Below are 16,413 nucleotides of genomic sequence, written 5' to 3' on the forward strand. Positions count from 1 at the left end.
ACACTTTTGCAAATTGACATCAAACAGCTGTGTTTTTGGCGCGAAATTCCCCTGCTATTTGACAATTGAAATAAACAATATCAGTGAATCAAGAAAACAATTGTGTTTATACAATTTTTTGGCGTTATACTTTCGGCATCTTTGTATTTGTTTATAACATTGAATACTGCAAGTAAGAAAACATTAGTGTAGTGTACAATGGATGTGGAAATTAAACAACAATTCGAAGAGATGGGTGTCGAAGCCAATGAAGATGTAATTACCAAATGTAAGTTAAATTCTTATTGGCACATGTTTTAGCAAAACTAATATTAGTATTTTTTATTTACCACGGTATACAATAGCGTTGGAGCTGTGTGTCAGCTATTGTGTTGATGACGCTGCTGAATTCGTGGAACAGTGGATGGCTTTCAGTATTTCCAATCTAAATGGTGCTGAGCCATCAGTGGACAATTTAATAGAATTTGAGCGTAAAGTGTTTCAGGCAAAGCGTGACAAAGAGTTGGCACAGGCAAATCGCAAGCGCGTCAGTTATGCTACGCCAAGCACAAATACAATATACGCACCGCCCGTGGATTCAAATCCACTAGCCATATATGGCGTTGAAGATAGTGCTGTAATTGATGATTATGAAGTTGGAGGTGGTGGTGGTGGCGGCGATGGAAATAGTGTTAGTCAAGATATCAACGACGACGAACAAATGTTAGGCTCCTACAATGTTTGTCATACACCAAAACCTAAGGTAAGTGGTTATAAATGTTTACAATTAATTCTACACTAAAACTTGCATGTTGGATATTGTAATAATAAATTGAGATGACAGCATCTCTTTCCTTCTACGATGCGCTATAAACACTATACATTTGTATGATTATAAAGTTTTCACTACAATATATGTATATTTGTAACCGAACGAATTTCACCACCAAACATGCGCCCAAACTTTATGACACGCTTATTTTTCCTTGTAAGCCAACATCTCCTGCTGGTCCATAGTAAAATAACGTTAAAACAAATACATGATTAAAATAGATCCTACACATGAACCGTTAGTCTTCGTGGGAATCTCAGTATTTGCATTTCACATCCAAATAGCCAAAAGCCTGCAGGCCAACCAAATGGGTAAAACGTACTGCAGCTATAATGTGGACATAACAAGCAATGTTGCCAAAAAAAAAAAGAATTGGTGAAAACAGAAAACAACACAACAATGTGCGCCAAACCAATTTCGCAGCAAACAAGCAAGAATTGTGACCGCGCTAAAGTCCAAAAAAAGAAGCTCAACTGCCCATTTTTATTGACCTTTCATCGGCAAAATGGGCATTTGCCTCTAATCTGCGATAAAATGCTCCTTTTGCGTTCACTTATTTCTATTTGCTTGCTTACAACAACAACGACGCTAAATGCCAGCAGTACAAACCATTATAAACATAGACCAATATGACTTACATACATACATACATATGTACTGAAATCACAACTCTAAGGCTGCTGCCTCAACGTACCTTTCACGCTGCTGGTTGCCGATTTACAGCGCAGCTTTTGGTTTTTCGTTTATTAGCCATTCCACTATTTTTGGCAATTGCAAATGTGCAACGAACGAGCTGCCACATTGACATTTATTGCAATTGCGCCAAAGCTGTTGCCCATTTCTCTTTATCTCCCTCTGCTTAACAGCAGTAAGCCAGAAAGATAGCTAGCTCCAGTTTACATGTAACTCGAGTTGGTCGTAGCGAATTATTTAGCTTTTACTACAAACAAACAAACACACGATTGTAATTGTATGTATGTATGTACATATATTTTGTTCTGTGAATTGGTGGTTTCCTATAATCAACTGTCGTGCTAGTGCTAGCATTGTGTCGTTTTTGTTCATGGAAGCTAGCGTGTTGCGCAGATTTAAGCTTGTTAAGCAGTTTGACAGGCATTAATTTGTAATTTGCAATTACACAAACATTGCGACTTACAACATTGAGATAATACATATGTACATAAGTAGGTACGATTATAAAATTATATGTACATATTTATATTATATATATACATATATATTTATTATTTTATATTATGAGTGTAAATATTATTCTTATACAATTTATATACATTTAATATTTTATTTTATTTAAGCATACGCATATATTTCTTTATTATCAAAAACAACAAAGGCTTCTTTATTTTATGCATTGATAAAAAGTGCGTTCATATTAACCATATTCTTTAAATAATTGTTTATTTTGAAGCAATTTAACTGAATGCGGTTTATACCTTTATATCTCATTCATCAAATTTTGAACTAAATAATTTTACCTTACGTCTGTTTTTCCTTGTGCTTAATGTAGCAATTTGATATTATGCTCTGTTGTTGCATACTTCTAGGCTCAAATTATTAATACTTTCAGCAAAAATATTTAAAACTATTTTATTCTTTAAAATGTTTTTGTTTATCCGCTACCAACCGGAATTCATATTCAACCAAAAATTGTTATTGCAGCAGTCATCCCCAAAACTACTACAAAACAAAAATGTTTGCTATTACAAATACAGCAATATTGCGAAAAGAAACTTTGTTTGCCTCAAGGGTTACTTGCAAGCGTTAATGCCGGTATGAGCGATTTTCATCTTCAACTGTTTACGCACTTATATTCTCAGTATATATGTATGTAAATATGTATATATGCAAGTATCTTTAATTGTAGCCGCTATCAAGATACATAAATCAGTTTTATGCTTATGTTAATTGCCACCACTGCTAATTGTGCGTTTTTTATGCATCAACGTTTTGGTGAAAATAAAGAAATGCAAATGAGATGAATACATTTCTTTTTAACAATTGCACATAAACACTCATATGCATACCTACAAATGTATATTAAGGAAAGGGTGTTTTATTTTATATGAATGAATGAAGAATATATTTGTAATTTAAATGTACATAGTATAATACATATGTACTTATATCAACAAAAATCTGTAATACGTTTTAAAATAGATATAGAAGCGCTCAGTGTGTCTCCAACAGAGTCTTAATTCAAAAACTCTTTAAAAAAACAGTGAAAAATTTATTTTTAATGAAAATAGGTTGTCCGACGATTTAGTTATAAAACCGCTTGCGTAGCATTTGCCGAATTTCGAAATTTTGATTCGGCTTTTTGTGCTACATTTAAGCCATCACTCTTTTCGACGCTTACATCTAGTTAATTTTATACATTTTTACAAAAAAAAAAATAAATTTCGTTACGTTTTTTTCACATTTTACATGGTGTTGCGTTTGCGTCTGCGCACTGGTGCATAATTCCCGCAACACTTCGATTGCTGAAAACACCGTGTACACACATTCTTCTGTGTGTTTCGACTCGTTTATGATTTCTTCAAATTCTTTTCGGTTTGCTAGTTTGTTTCTTAAATTTTTTTTTTTTTTTGAAATCTAAACTTTGTATATACGCTTTGCGTCTTCGTCTAGCCATCACTCTGTGGGTACTTACATGTGTAATATGTAAATACATGTGTGTGTATGTATGTAAGTGTGTAAAAGTTAATTAGTCATTTTGAGCTATTAAATGTGTTTCAATCCAGTTGAGTGGCTCCTCTGCGACCGTTGGTTGGGTTAGCGCTGCGTAACAGTGCAGTTAACTAAGGAAATCGAGGCGTAAATGATATTGCACGCTAGCTTCAAATGAAGTTTTATTGAAATATCTATATTTTGATAGTCGTTTTGGTTTTTTGTTATTACTGTAAACAACAACAACAATTATTACAGGTTCACTGTGTTTATTTTTGTAGAGTTTTTCATCGATGTCTTATAAATAAGATCTAGTCAAAAAAACTGTTTCGTATGGTTTAGACCAAAAGTAGAGAGACGTTCTTTGAGCCGTTCTCACGACTTTCGGCTCTCCTTAATTGGAACGGTCCCGGATTTTTACCTGCTCAAGGAATATCAATTAGAAGCATTACTCAAAATTATGAGAGAAATATTTTCTGATAATACTACAACAACAACAACTAGTAACCTAACCGATTACCGTTACCACAATCGGATCGGACTCGGATTTATATTTGGATAAGGAAGCCGACTTCATTCAAAATTAATTAGGATACACAACAACAACAACAACAACGTGTATTATATTAGCGAGTTTGTTTCTCAGTCTGAATTATAAAGACCGCAATCGATCGTTTGGAGAAATTCAATCTTCCGTAGTCCATATTAACAGGGAGGATACAGGTTCCGGAAGTACAAATTATGATTTTTTGTATTATAATTAGAATTTTCAAACCTTCTTAAGCCAGTCAAAAGACCGTCATTATTTCTGACGCAGTCGTAGTTGTTAGAAGATCTTAATACGTCTCAATGTGTTACATTGTTTTTCTAACCAATTTTAATTGTCGGTTTGCGTTGTGCTCTCTTCCTTTCATACCACATATCGTCACAATTCGTCAAGTTAATCGTCAACGCGTCAACGCCGCGTCAGATAATGATTTTAGTTCCAATTTGCAATTGCAATTACAATAGCCGCTATAAAAAAAGTTAACTACGAATGGCTGCTATCGTCAACTGACGTGCAATGTCTGTATGTATAATTTGTTTGTATGTATGCTGCTTCATGCGCAAAGCATTCAACGCATTGCACTGTGACACCGCGCATGCGCGCAGTTTCAACATTTTCCATGTATTCCATGTAGTATTCCGCCACTTAACGGCTTTAGCTATTGCCTATTTTTGCCTACGTCGCTGCGCCTGCGCTTGCCGCGCCACCCAATTTCTACCAGTATTTTTGAGGCTTTGATGTTGCGCGCCCAGTGCGAGCGTTAGTTTGAAGCCTAACAACTGAAGATGCATCTCCCGTTCAGCCTGGTTCCTGGTTTTCGCAGAATTTCTCGTCGTCTATCTTCTACGGTTATCTTATTGCCTATTGGAAGGATTGTTGTTTGGGAATGTCTGAATGGTTGGCTGCAAGAAAGGGCTACATACAGCACCTTTGTGTGTGTCTATTGTTGCCGACGACGACGACGACGAGTTTCTTTTTCGGCTCAAAACGCATGGCTGCATGGTGGCAGGCACGCTGCGGCCTCACCAATTGTAATGATGATGATAATGACAATGACATGGATGTATACATGGACGACATGTCATTTTCTTTCACCACAGCTCACGGTTGCGCGCTATCAATTTATGCGTTGGTATGTATAGCGAATTTGTACTACATCAACCGGTGAGTGTGATGGCTGATGGCTGAGGAAATACAAAAAACAGCAACAAAGTTAATGTGAAATAAATAAATGAAAACAAATAAATAACCCACAACTCGAACTGTGATCGCTTTGATGCGTAAACAAATTATGGCTTGTTGTAGTTGTATGGAAGTATATATGTATTATATTTAAAGGCATGCATCTCGCCATCCAGATAACGCATTTTACAATGCATTGTAAATATTTGCATTTTGCATTGGGTATTTTACATTTTACATTTTGTGACTTGACTTGTGATTTCTATTTGTTAGTGTTGCTGTTGTTGTTGTAGTGTGCCGGCTTTTCGCATTTGAAAATTGCGAATTCAATGTTTCCCCTTTCAGCTATTATTTCCAGTTGCCGGTTTAAAATTACCATTTGGTTTTAGTGTCAATTAAGTTTTATTGTTCGTTGCGATTGCACACGGGTATGCACGCGTGAGTATGCGTAAGACGGTTGGCTACTCAACGAGCAATGAAAAGTTTGCGCTTATCATAACAATGTTGTTGTTGTTTTTTTTTTTTCATTCTTCAAAGTAATATCTACGAATTCTTATTTATTTGGAGTTGAGGAAATGCCAACAGAGCAGCACATGTGCGCTTTATGATGGGAATAAGCGGAAATAATCCAACTATCGAAAATTGCCTCGGGCTAATTAAAAGAGCACGCATAATTTTCGCTATAAAACCATGGTTTGAGTTCAAGTTGATGGAAGGCTAGAATTTGATTTGAGTGATATGAAACCAATGGAAATTCTCTTCAGCATTAATTTTTCTAATGAAATATGAAAGTTACAGAATATATTTTAAAGAATTTTAGACTAGTATTCTTCTTAATTAAAAATTATTATTATCTGTTTAACCTACTTCGAAAACTGATTGTATGTATGTGATTGGCGCTGCCACCGTTTAGCCGGTTATAGCCGAATCGACGATAGTGCGCCACCTCTCTCTCTCCTTCGCAGTTCGGCGCCAGTTGGAGGTCCCAAGTGTAACCAGGTCGCTCTCCACCTGGTCCCTCCAACGGAGTGGAGGCCTTCCCCTTCCTCGGCTTCCTCCGGCGGGTACTGCATCGAACACTTTCAGGGCTGGAGTGTTTTCGTCCATTCGGACAACATGACCTAGCCAGCGTAGCCGCTGTCTTTTTATTCGCTGAACTATGTCAATGTCGTCGTATAACTCGTACAGCTCATCGTTCCATCGTCTGCGGTATTCGCCGTTGCCAATGTTCTGAGGACCATAAATCTTACGCAAAATTTTCCTCTCGAAAACTCCTAGTGTCGTCTCATCTGATGTTGACATCGTCCAAGCTTCTGCACCGTAAAGCAGGACGGGAATGATAAGCGACTTGTAGAGCTTGATTTTGGTTCGTCGAGAGAGGACTTTACTGTTCAATTGCCTACTCAGTCCAAAGTAGCACCTGTTGGCAAGAGTTATTCTGCGCTGGATTTCGAGGCTGACATTGTTCGTGTTGTTAATGCTGGTTCCAACTGATTAATGTTACAAAATAAAGTATATCTTGCGATTGTCGATATACTATCGAATCTAAATTTCTTTAATGCTACCTAAACATTTACTTCCATGCATAACTATGTATATTCATTTGTGTGTAGTGTAAGCATTTTCCTCAGTATGACCCTGTTAATGGCTATTCATAACTTCACACTTTTACTCATACAAATTGATTTTACACTAAATAACAACAAAAAACTAAAACCCAATAACAATGAACAAATCCATTTGAGCACAAAGTTTACAATTAACACGGTCGATTATGCAGAAAATTACACGTAAACATAAATTGGAAAAATCTTAAATAAAGATATATTTAAAAGCACGTATTAAAAAAATATGATATTATTTATTTTTTTTAGGCGATCGCTTGACAAATTTTCTGAAAATAAAGAATAGTGTCTTATATTATTAAATATAATTTTTTAAGTAATTTATAAAAAAATGTTGTTATAAACTTTTTTACAATATATATTTTTTTATAAAAATTTAGTTATTTATTTCTGTTGATTTTATCAAGAATAATTGAACGTATTTTACACCAAAACCCTGTTTAGCAGGAGAAATTGGTGAGATTAATGATACCAGTCAGATTGTTACCGAGTCAGTCTTCACTTCACATCAGCGGTCAACGGAACACTCTAAGCCTTTTCACGAATGGCGAACCTCAGCTTGTTACCACCCTGTTAGGTTTCCAGAAACTTTATTTTGTTCTAAAAGTGCATATAGTTTTGATATATAGCTTCTAAAATAGCCTTTAAAGACCGCAACATCTACCTGAAATACACAGTAATCACTTGAAAATAAATATTCTTAGCGAAGAGCCTCTCACAATATAAATAGATACACTTAGTAACTTTGTTTGTTAAAAATCTTAAGATATTCTATATCGATAGGGAAAATACGGACTAAAGTCCCCAGCGCGTGTCTATAGTAAATGCTAAAATCATCATATTTATGTCCTCTTCTCAATATTAGATCTTTCTAAAAAATGTCTCTCACAGAAAAAACTTGATTATAATTATATCAAACATGGTATCGTCTAAACACTCGACACCAACATTGGTCTCTTTATGATAAAGAGCTCTTTGATTCAAAATAATAGTTCTACTGAAAACCGATTGAAAGTCACAAAACATTTTCAATGATTATGATGTTCTTGAGTGAAGCTAATGCCGTATTACGATCCACTTTTCGTGGTTCCATTCGTTTCTACTGGTTAATGAGAATTAGTCGGTTCCAATCCAAACCACTGCTTGCTATTTTGTTGATAATTTTCACGAAAAATATCCTTTTGATAATGTTTCTACTTTCGATATTCATACAGTACTTCTATTGACCTCTTTAGCTCATAAACTATAGTTAATCATTTATCGCCGATGAATTTTTACTTTATTAAGGAATAAATTAATAAATGAACTACATTTTCATATTAAATAAGTAAGAAATAATAAAATAATAATATTAAAATACAGTAGAATCCCTATTATCCGTACATCGATTATTGGAATATCCGATTATACGAAAGTATACATCTCGGCTCTATTTGCCAATTATAAAAATTACAAGTTTATTCTGATGAAGAAATCATTCAGTATTTGAACAGTAAGGAAAGAGATCATGATGAAGAGACTGAAACTGGAGAAGTATGTCAAGTACCAGAAGCTTTTAAAGCTCTAGATGTTGGTTTTAAGTGGTTTGAGAGGTTCGTTATAATTCGTGTTCACGTATATCGTATTATCTAAACGACGCATTACATAATATAATTTTAATAAAATTAAACTCCTGTGTCGATTTGCTTTAAAATTGATTTCCGGAATACCCCTGGTTTTGTTGATCCGAATAATCGGGATTCTGCTGTACATTTACGTTTAACTTTAGAAAGTAGAGAAAACTAAATAGCTCTCTCTTCAACCGTTTGCACTACTCTCTGACGCATTGTTAGATACAGATTATATGTATGTATACTACAGTACTTGCTCGTCATGCAAGCACTCTCCATAGCAACTTCATGTATACCAAGATCACGATTCTTCACTTTTGATCTATGAATATATGCAAGTTTGTGTAGAGAATATATATATATACGTACATACATACATACAGTTGCCATCTAAAGCGAATAAAAGACATTAAAACCGAGTTCTATTGCCACTACACGCATACACATATTTATGAACTTGGGTCCTTGCCTCAACACATCTAATACATACACACATATACACATAGGCGCACATAGCAGCATCTCAGCAACTCAGCTCCTTGGATTTCGAGCATATGCTCTCTACACTATAAGTATCTACTACAACAACAATAAAGTCGATGGTGCATAGCTATTGCTTGAATTAAATTGATACTGACGCTATTGTTGTTGTTGTTGTTGTTACTATTGTAGTTGCTAGAGTTGTTACCGCAGCGCAATAGCATCATTGCTGATGCTACCACCAAGTAACTTATGCAATTTCTTTCACATCGTTTGCTTTGTCTTCGACGTTGGCTCCAGCTTGGCCATCGCACCCGAACGCTATGAAACAACAATAACAGAAGCAGCAGGCAACGCACCATCGTCATTATGACATTTGAATTGCAGATAATGAAGTTGGAATTACAACAACAATGTGTTGTTGTATTGTTGCGTAGAGTGGAGAGTTTTCAGCTAGGTAGTGGCAAATAATGAGTTATCATGAGGAAATGATGAGATTATGATGATGATGATGATGATGATGACGAAGAGTGTCATAATGAATTGGTAAAGAATTGTGTTCGTGTTGGTATTGTTGTTGTATTTGTTGTAGATTATGTGATTTTTAAAGATTTGTTCCAGCGTTAGGGATACTTGAGTGCGCCAATACAAAGAAAAACGCGCACACAAAAGAGATGGACATATATAGGGAAGTCATATATATATAAATATGTAGATGTATATATGTATGTGTGTGTGTGTTGGTAAGTGTAACGCAACGCTCATCAATTCTTGATTAAGGTTTGTTGTTAATATTTTTAGATGAATTGCTATCGACTGACTCAACAGTTACTACTTGTTGCCTATATAATCATCAGTGCATACTTATGTACACGGTATATACATATACATATGTATATTACAGCGGTATATGATCATATCTGTGATCTTGGCAGCAAAAGTGGAAGAAGCGTATCTTATGATTTGATGCAAGCGCTTGACTCTAAATTATTATCATTGTGACGCGCTTAATGGCGTTGCTGTATGTATGTATGTGTGTTTCTGTAAGCACGCTTCACTTCTTACCTTTCTTTTTCACTATTTTTATTCCGAAATATAATATTTTTCGTAAATTTATTTCTTTTACTTTTTTTTCAATGTCGCTTTGTTGTCTTCTTTTACTTTGCGCTGCAACACAATTTCTTGTTTTTGTTGTTTTTCTATGCTCGCGCGTAGCCGATTGTAATTATTGTAATTGTCGTTTGGTTTTACCTCAAATTGATGCAGTTTAGTTGGTTCGTTGGCTCTTTAGTTGGCTGCTTGTATAGACGTTAATCAAAGAGTCGGAGACAGGCTTGCTTGGTTCGAGCTTGAGCTTGCAAGCCAACATATACATACATACATACATTCTCGCTTCTTTTTCTATTTTCCTGCTCGTAAACATTTTCCTAAGCGCAGCGTTGCCATTACTTTGACTAGATTATTACTCGCAGAATTCTCTGCAACGCCGTCTTCAACGACGTCATCGTGCCAATCACACCAGCCAGCATTTGTAGTCCAACGTTTAGATCTTGTATTTTGAATTTCCTCACTGTGCAACACACTTTCATTGTATGTAGACACGGCGTTTGTGTTCTCTTATTCCATTTTGCTAGCGTTATGTCATTGGTCGGCTGTCGCTTTGTACACGTTCGTCGTACGTCTTCGTCTGAGACTGTTTGTTAGATAATTGATTTGTGGGGGAACAAGTCATTACACTATAAAATTAAGTGAAGCATTGAACTGGAAATACGATTTGTTTGTTTTTAACTTTTAATGTGTTTCTTTACTGCTGCTCTACTTCTATTTATGCTTGCCATTGTCGTCTTTCGATTGTTTGGTGCGCATGCGCCGCCTTCCATTCCAGCGAGAGCAATCAGAAATTAGCCAACTTGGGTTGAATGTGTCGAACGTTTGTGTCGTGGGAATACGTTTTACGTTTTCAAATGCGAGCACAAGTATTTGCATTTAAATATGGATCAACTTTTAGTTGCCACTTTAATTGATCCTCTTTGTCAAGTCCGCGAGTTGTCAGGCCGTCGTTCGTTATTCGTCGTGCGTCAATCTCAATTTGACAGCTTCTCTGCACGTCTGCGCCAAACTCCGACTCAATTACGAACGAATTTTTTTTGAACTAACTATAACAATCGCTAACAATTGGCACAACGGATGCTTGCTTAATTATGGTGAGCACGTTTGAAATGCTTTCTAAGTCGGTAAGTCGTTGCTATGTCGCGGCTCAGAGATGAGGATGTTAATGAGATGGACTAATCGTGCGCGTGTTTATATGTACAAAAATAGTGTGAATGGTGGTTGATGAATCAAATTTATTTTTAATGGTTTAATTTAAGGGCTTATAACCTGACATTTCATATCTGGTCAAAATTGTATGATGTTGCCTAAATAATATAATTTACCGAACGGATAAGTACAGATAAATTAGGTCTACAACTTTGCTTCCGCCGTTTTCCAATAGATGTCTCTTGCTTGACCCACTGGTCGATTAAATCGATGTTTTTTTATATCGATCTTGGACATTTGTGTAAAAATTAACCCAACAAAATATTCGTAGAGATCTGTTTGCATCCCAAACTTATTCTCAACTGAAAATGTCACCTTTTGAGCCGAATTCTCGACGTTTGCGTGAATGTCTCTAGGGTCAAGCACTGGTCGATTAAATCGTTTTATATCGATCTTGGACATTTGTGTCAACATTAACCCAACAAAATTTTGTAGAGATCTCTTTGCATCCCAAACTTATTCTCAACTGAAAATGTCGATTTTTGTGCCGAATCCTCGACATTTGCGAGAAATTTTGCTTTTCTTTTTTAATTCCAAGAAAATTGCGGCTGAGGCTCATCGAATGCTTTCGGATACGTACGGTGAGGCTGTCCTAAGTGAAAAAAGCCTTAAATTTACAAAAAAAAAAACGGAAGCAAAGTTGTAGACCAAGAAATAAAATTGAAAAATATCGACAGTTTTTACTTTCAAGATCCGTATTTACATTACATTCTCGAAGGATTCAAGGAATAAAGCGAATAATGCCAACATTTTATAACCTCAAATTTGCAAGCATACCGTCTCTTTCTAACATGCCTTAGATAAGGGTTCTGTTTCGAAAAATTGTTTTTCCCGAAATCTATAAACTTATCTGATTCTTTTAGTCTTATGCTCTCTAAACTGGTATCCAATGAATGAAGAATTTTCTGCTTTTAAGGGTTCGACCGTGCTTTTTGCAGTTCAAGAAATCGATGTGGTCGGCTTAAAAACATCTAGTTTGATTCAGTTTTGGTAAGAAAGCCCCATACGAGCCGACAAAGGATCTACTCCTCGATCTTCTTCTTCTTCTTTACTGGCGTAGAAAGCGCTTACGCGGTTATAGCCGAGTCCACAACAGCGCGCCACGCATCTTTCCTTTTGGCAGTTTGGCGCCAATTGGTGAAGACAGGTACTTCTCCACCTGGTCCTTCCATCGGAGTGAAGTTCTCCCTCTTCCTCGGCTACCACCAGCGGGTATTGCATCGAAAACTTTCAGAGCTGGGGCACTTTCGTCCATTCGAACAACATGACCCAGCCAGCGTAGCCGCTGTCTTTTTGCCAATGTTGAAGGGACCATAAATCTTCCTCAAAACCTTTCTCTCGAGGCACTCCTAGTGCCGTCTTATCGGATGTTGACACCGTCCACGCTTCTGCACCATAAAGTAGGACGGGAATGATGAGGGACTTGTAGAGTTTAGTCTTTGTTCGTCGAGAGAGGATTTTACTTTTCAATTGCCTACTCAGTCCATATTAGCACCTGTTGGCAAGAGTGACTTGCGTTGGACTTCAAGGCTGACAATTTATGTCCAATCATTTTTGAAAACGGATTTTTTCAGAAAGTTTTTGTATCTATACTTGATTACTAGCTAGTCCACTAACACGATTTACACATTTCAAAACTAGTTTGTGCCTTATTACAGCTTACGCTGGTATTTTAATTCACCATGGCATTCACGTGTATGTAAATAATTGGCAAATTGTATTCCAAACGTTCGGTTCAATGATATTCTCGTCGTCTCTGCGCCACCATAAATGTATGCATGAGTCACGAGTTTCTATTCTACATCTGTGTGGAACTTTAGCTAGAATATTGTTATAAAAGTGTAATGAACTCGCCGGTGCTATTGAGAGCATTTGGTTGTGGGTGATGCAAATTTTTAACGATTAGAACTAACCGATTTGGAACTCGTTAAAACCGTTATTTCAAATTATCATAAATGTATATGTTTTCGTCCTTAACTGTATCCTTCGAACGTTCACTGGGTCATGAAAGGAGTTTAGCAAACCAGTTACAACTGCTTGCTCCTCTGGTTCGGATCACACTCATTAATCCACTCTTTGGTATCATCGGTAAAAAAACTTGGATTGCTATGATATATCTCACGATCCAATTAATTATTGAAGGTTAGAATTAACTACAAAATATGGATCCTCTCATAACAATACTTCTTACTTCTCAGTCTGACTGATAGATTATAATAAACTCACAACAGGTTTAAAAATGTTTGATTTCTCTCAGTGTAGAACGAGAAAAATAAGCCCAATGCATCGGCGGTTAGCTATAAGCCTGCTACTGTTTTCTGTAAAGCAAATTAGTTACTAATGTGAAGGTTTATGTTCAGAGCTGGACTTAAGCAATGATGTAGCAATAGGTAATTTCTTTTCTGTAACGAAAACTGCGATTCTTGAGTGAGAACCAGGCTTAAACCTTTCCATATATTATTAGTGTGTTAATATGTATCTATGTCGACTGCATTAATCATTCCTGCGGGGTCAGAAAAACCCATTGCCGATTTATAGATGCTCACACACGCACACACATACATACTTACTTTAATGTAGCTACATAAACCTGTAAGTATGCTTGTGTTGTACGAATTCGATGCTTGTCTTTACTGTTCGACGCTCCTGTTTCGTTTTGGGCAAAACTGGTTCTGACTTTTTCGTAAGATACGCTTAAAGAGTTAAAGCAACAAAACAAAAAAAAACAAGAAGAACAAGAAGAAAACCTAAATACACACACAACTGCAAGTATTTTTGTTTTTGTTGCTACAGCGTTCTTACCAACAACGGTGGAGAGTGTTCTTCATAGTTTGTAGAGACAAGAACACACATACACACATAAACATACATACATACATACATACAAATACCTTTCGTTTGAAGCGTTACTTAAAGTTTGGTAACTCTATTGCAAACTTGTATGTATGTATGTACACAAACGCACAGCTAAACATATGTATATAAGGTGTATATATATCAAAGCGTAGCATAAAGATACATACATACATAGAACAGAAAGCCCAAATGATACCAAAAAGCATTAAAATATTGGTACTAGCAACAACAACAGCAGCCAGCACTTTCAACGGCCAACTGACAACAACAACGGCAATGACAACAACAACGGCAATGGCAATAACAGCCACAACTAAAGTACAGCCGCTTTTTTGTTAATTTTGTTGTTGTTGTTTGTTAGCTTGACTTCTGGCTTCGGTTTTGGCCGTTTTGAATTTGAAACCGTTTGTAAACTTTCCAACACATACACAAACTAGGGGCTTCACCCCTTGCTCGCACACACCATTTCAAGTGTAACTGTGTATATACATATATGTAATGCACACAAATATCTGTATTCTAATGCATACTTATATATGTATATGTGTATATAGATATATACATATTCACCTATGTAGGTGTTTTCTCAAGTACTTTTGGACGCATTCGCGTAGTGACGGTGGGCAGAGGTCGTGTTTTTGGCCTACAAGGAAGTGGGCGATCTCAAGCAGCATACAAAAAGAAAGCAAGTTATAGAGCGCAGCAACGTTCCAAAAGCAGCTAGATAAATGCATTTACACATCGGCTCACATATTTGTACATCACTTTGAGCGTACTTTGGCAGGAAAAACGCTAGAATAATACGAGTAATTGGTATTGGTTTGTGAAGGAACATTTTTTGATATGTTCCAGTATTTACATAAATACTATGCTCTCATATAGCCATTTACAAACAAACATACATACATATAGAAATGTAAATGAAATAAGTTTTATGCGTATCAATTGTGGTGCATCTCATTGTAGTTCGCATTAGACGAGCAAACGGTATCGAGAGCTTAGTCTTTTTCTGATTTAACGAAGAGTAAATATATACTATCAGAGTTCCCACACTGTTAGAGAATACAATAGTTTTACCACGGGTTTAATTAATATTCTCGGATCCGCGAATGAAGAGCTTATTCAAAACAATGTCCTCATGAAAATTTCGAGAATCTTTTTAATATAATATATTTGAAACTAAATTACTAAAGTACCACATTATTAAGGTGTTGACGTCTATATTCTTTGTACGATCTTGCCAAATCAGGGCAGGTCAGGTCCCACTACAGTCGAGTCTACGTAGCTGGAACGGATACCGATTTTTAAATCTCAGCCTGTCCCATAAACTCAAATGCTACCAAGACAAACTCACGATCTTCATCTATAACTAATATAAAGACAATAAGCGAGTTAGTTAATCTGATGAGAACCATCTCTGGGATGCTTTCAAAGTTGGAACCCTCATTGTAAATATTCGCTGTAAACCCGATATAATTAGCATTGTTGAAATAATTAAATATATGTAAAGTATATATATATATATATATATTATCTATTGTTATACGTTTGTGGGTCATGGGTTCCGCTATCGATCTAAACAAATAAAGGGGTTTTCAAAAGGAGCGCTACAAAAGTACATTCAATACCATTATGTATGGAACTTGATTTCTTTTGAATGACCACCACATGGCACGCTTGTCCAGACGCTGAACCCAATAGTCGACGGTTTTCAAACATAAATCGGCCGATACTGTTGCAATTCGTACGAAGTTCATCAATCGTCGCTGGCTTGTTGGCATAGACCATAGACTTGACGTAGCGCCACAGTAAATAGTCTAACGGCGTCAAATCACACGACCGAGGCCGAATTGACTGTGTCATTTCGTGAAATAACACGTTCATCAAACTGGGCTTTTAAGATTGTGACATTCGCTGTGTGGCCTGTGGCGCCATCCTGTTGAAACCACTTATTGTCCAGGTCCATATCATCCAATTCGGGCCAAAAATATTCGGTTATCATTGAGCGGTAGCGATTTCCATTCACAGTAAAGTGCCGGTCTTGATCATCGCGGAAGAAGTAAGGGCCAATGACGCTGCCGGCCCAGAAACCGCACCAAACCGTAATTTTTTTCGGGTTGCAATGGTGACTCATGGAATATGTACTTATATAGACCATAAATAAGACGTAGCGCTCTTAAAGTTGAGGCCACTGACCTCATCTTTCGGTAGTAAATGTTAATAATTTCGACTAGAGTTGGTGAATCGCATATCTTTCCATCATGAAATGGCAAACCATACTGAAGAGAAACGTCA

The 16,413-nt window shown here is 36.4% G+C and overlaps 1 protein-coding gene across 1 annotated transcript in view; it reads left to right on the forward strand.

Annotated features, from left to right (window-relative positions):
* The first annotated feature begins 47 nt into the window (after window positions 1-47).
* Window positions 48-16,413, forward strand: part of LOC105213882 (DNA polymerase alpha subunit B) — a 96,638-nt gene continuing 80,272 nt past the window's right edge. The window contains exons 1-2 of the mRNA XM_011186982.3: window positions 48-268; window positions 345-742. Of these exons, the coding sequence (XP_011185284.2) occupies window positions 199-268; window positions 345-742 (468 nt within the window). The 5' untranslated portion in view covers window positions 48-198. The remainder of the gene's footprint in view (window positions 269-344; window positions 743-16,413) is intronic.

This window comes from Zeugodacus cucurbitae, chromosome 2, assembly GCF_028554725.1.
Source record: "Zeugodacus cucurbitae isolate PBARC_wt_2022May chromosome 2, idZeuCucr1.2, whole genome shotgun sequence".
Lineage (NCBI taxonomy): Eukaryota > Metazoa > Arthropoda > Insecta > Diptera > Tephritidae > Zeugodacus > Zeugodacus cucurbitae.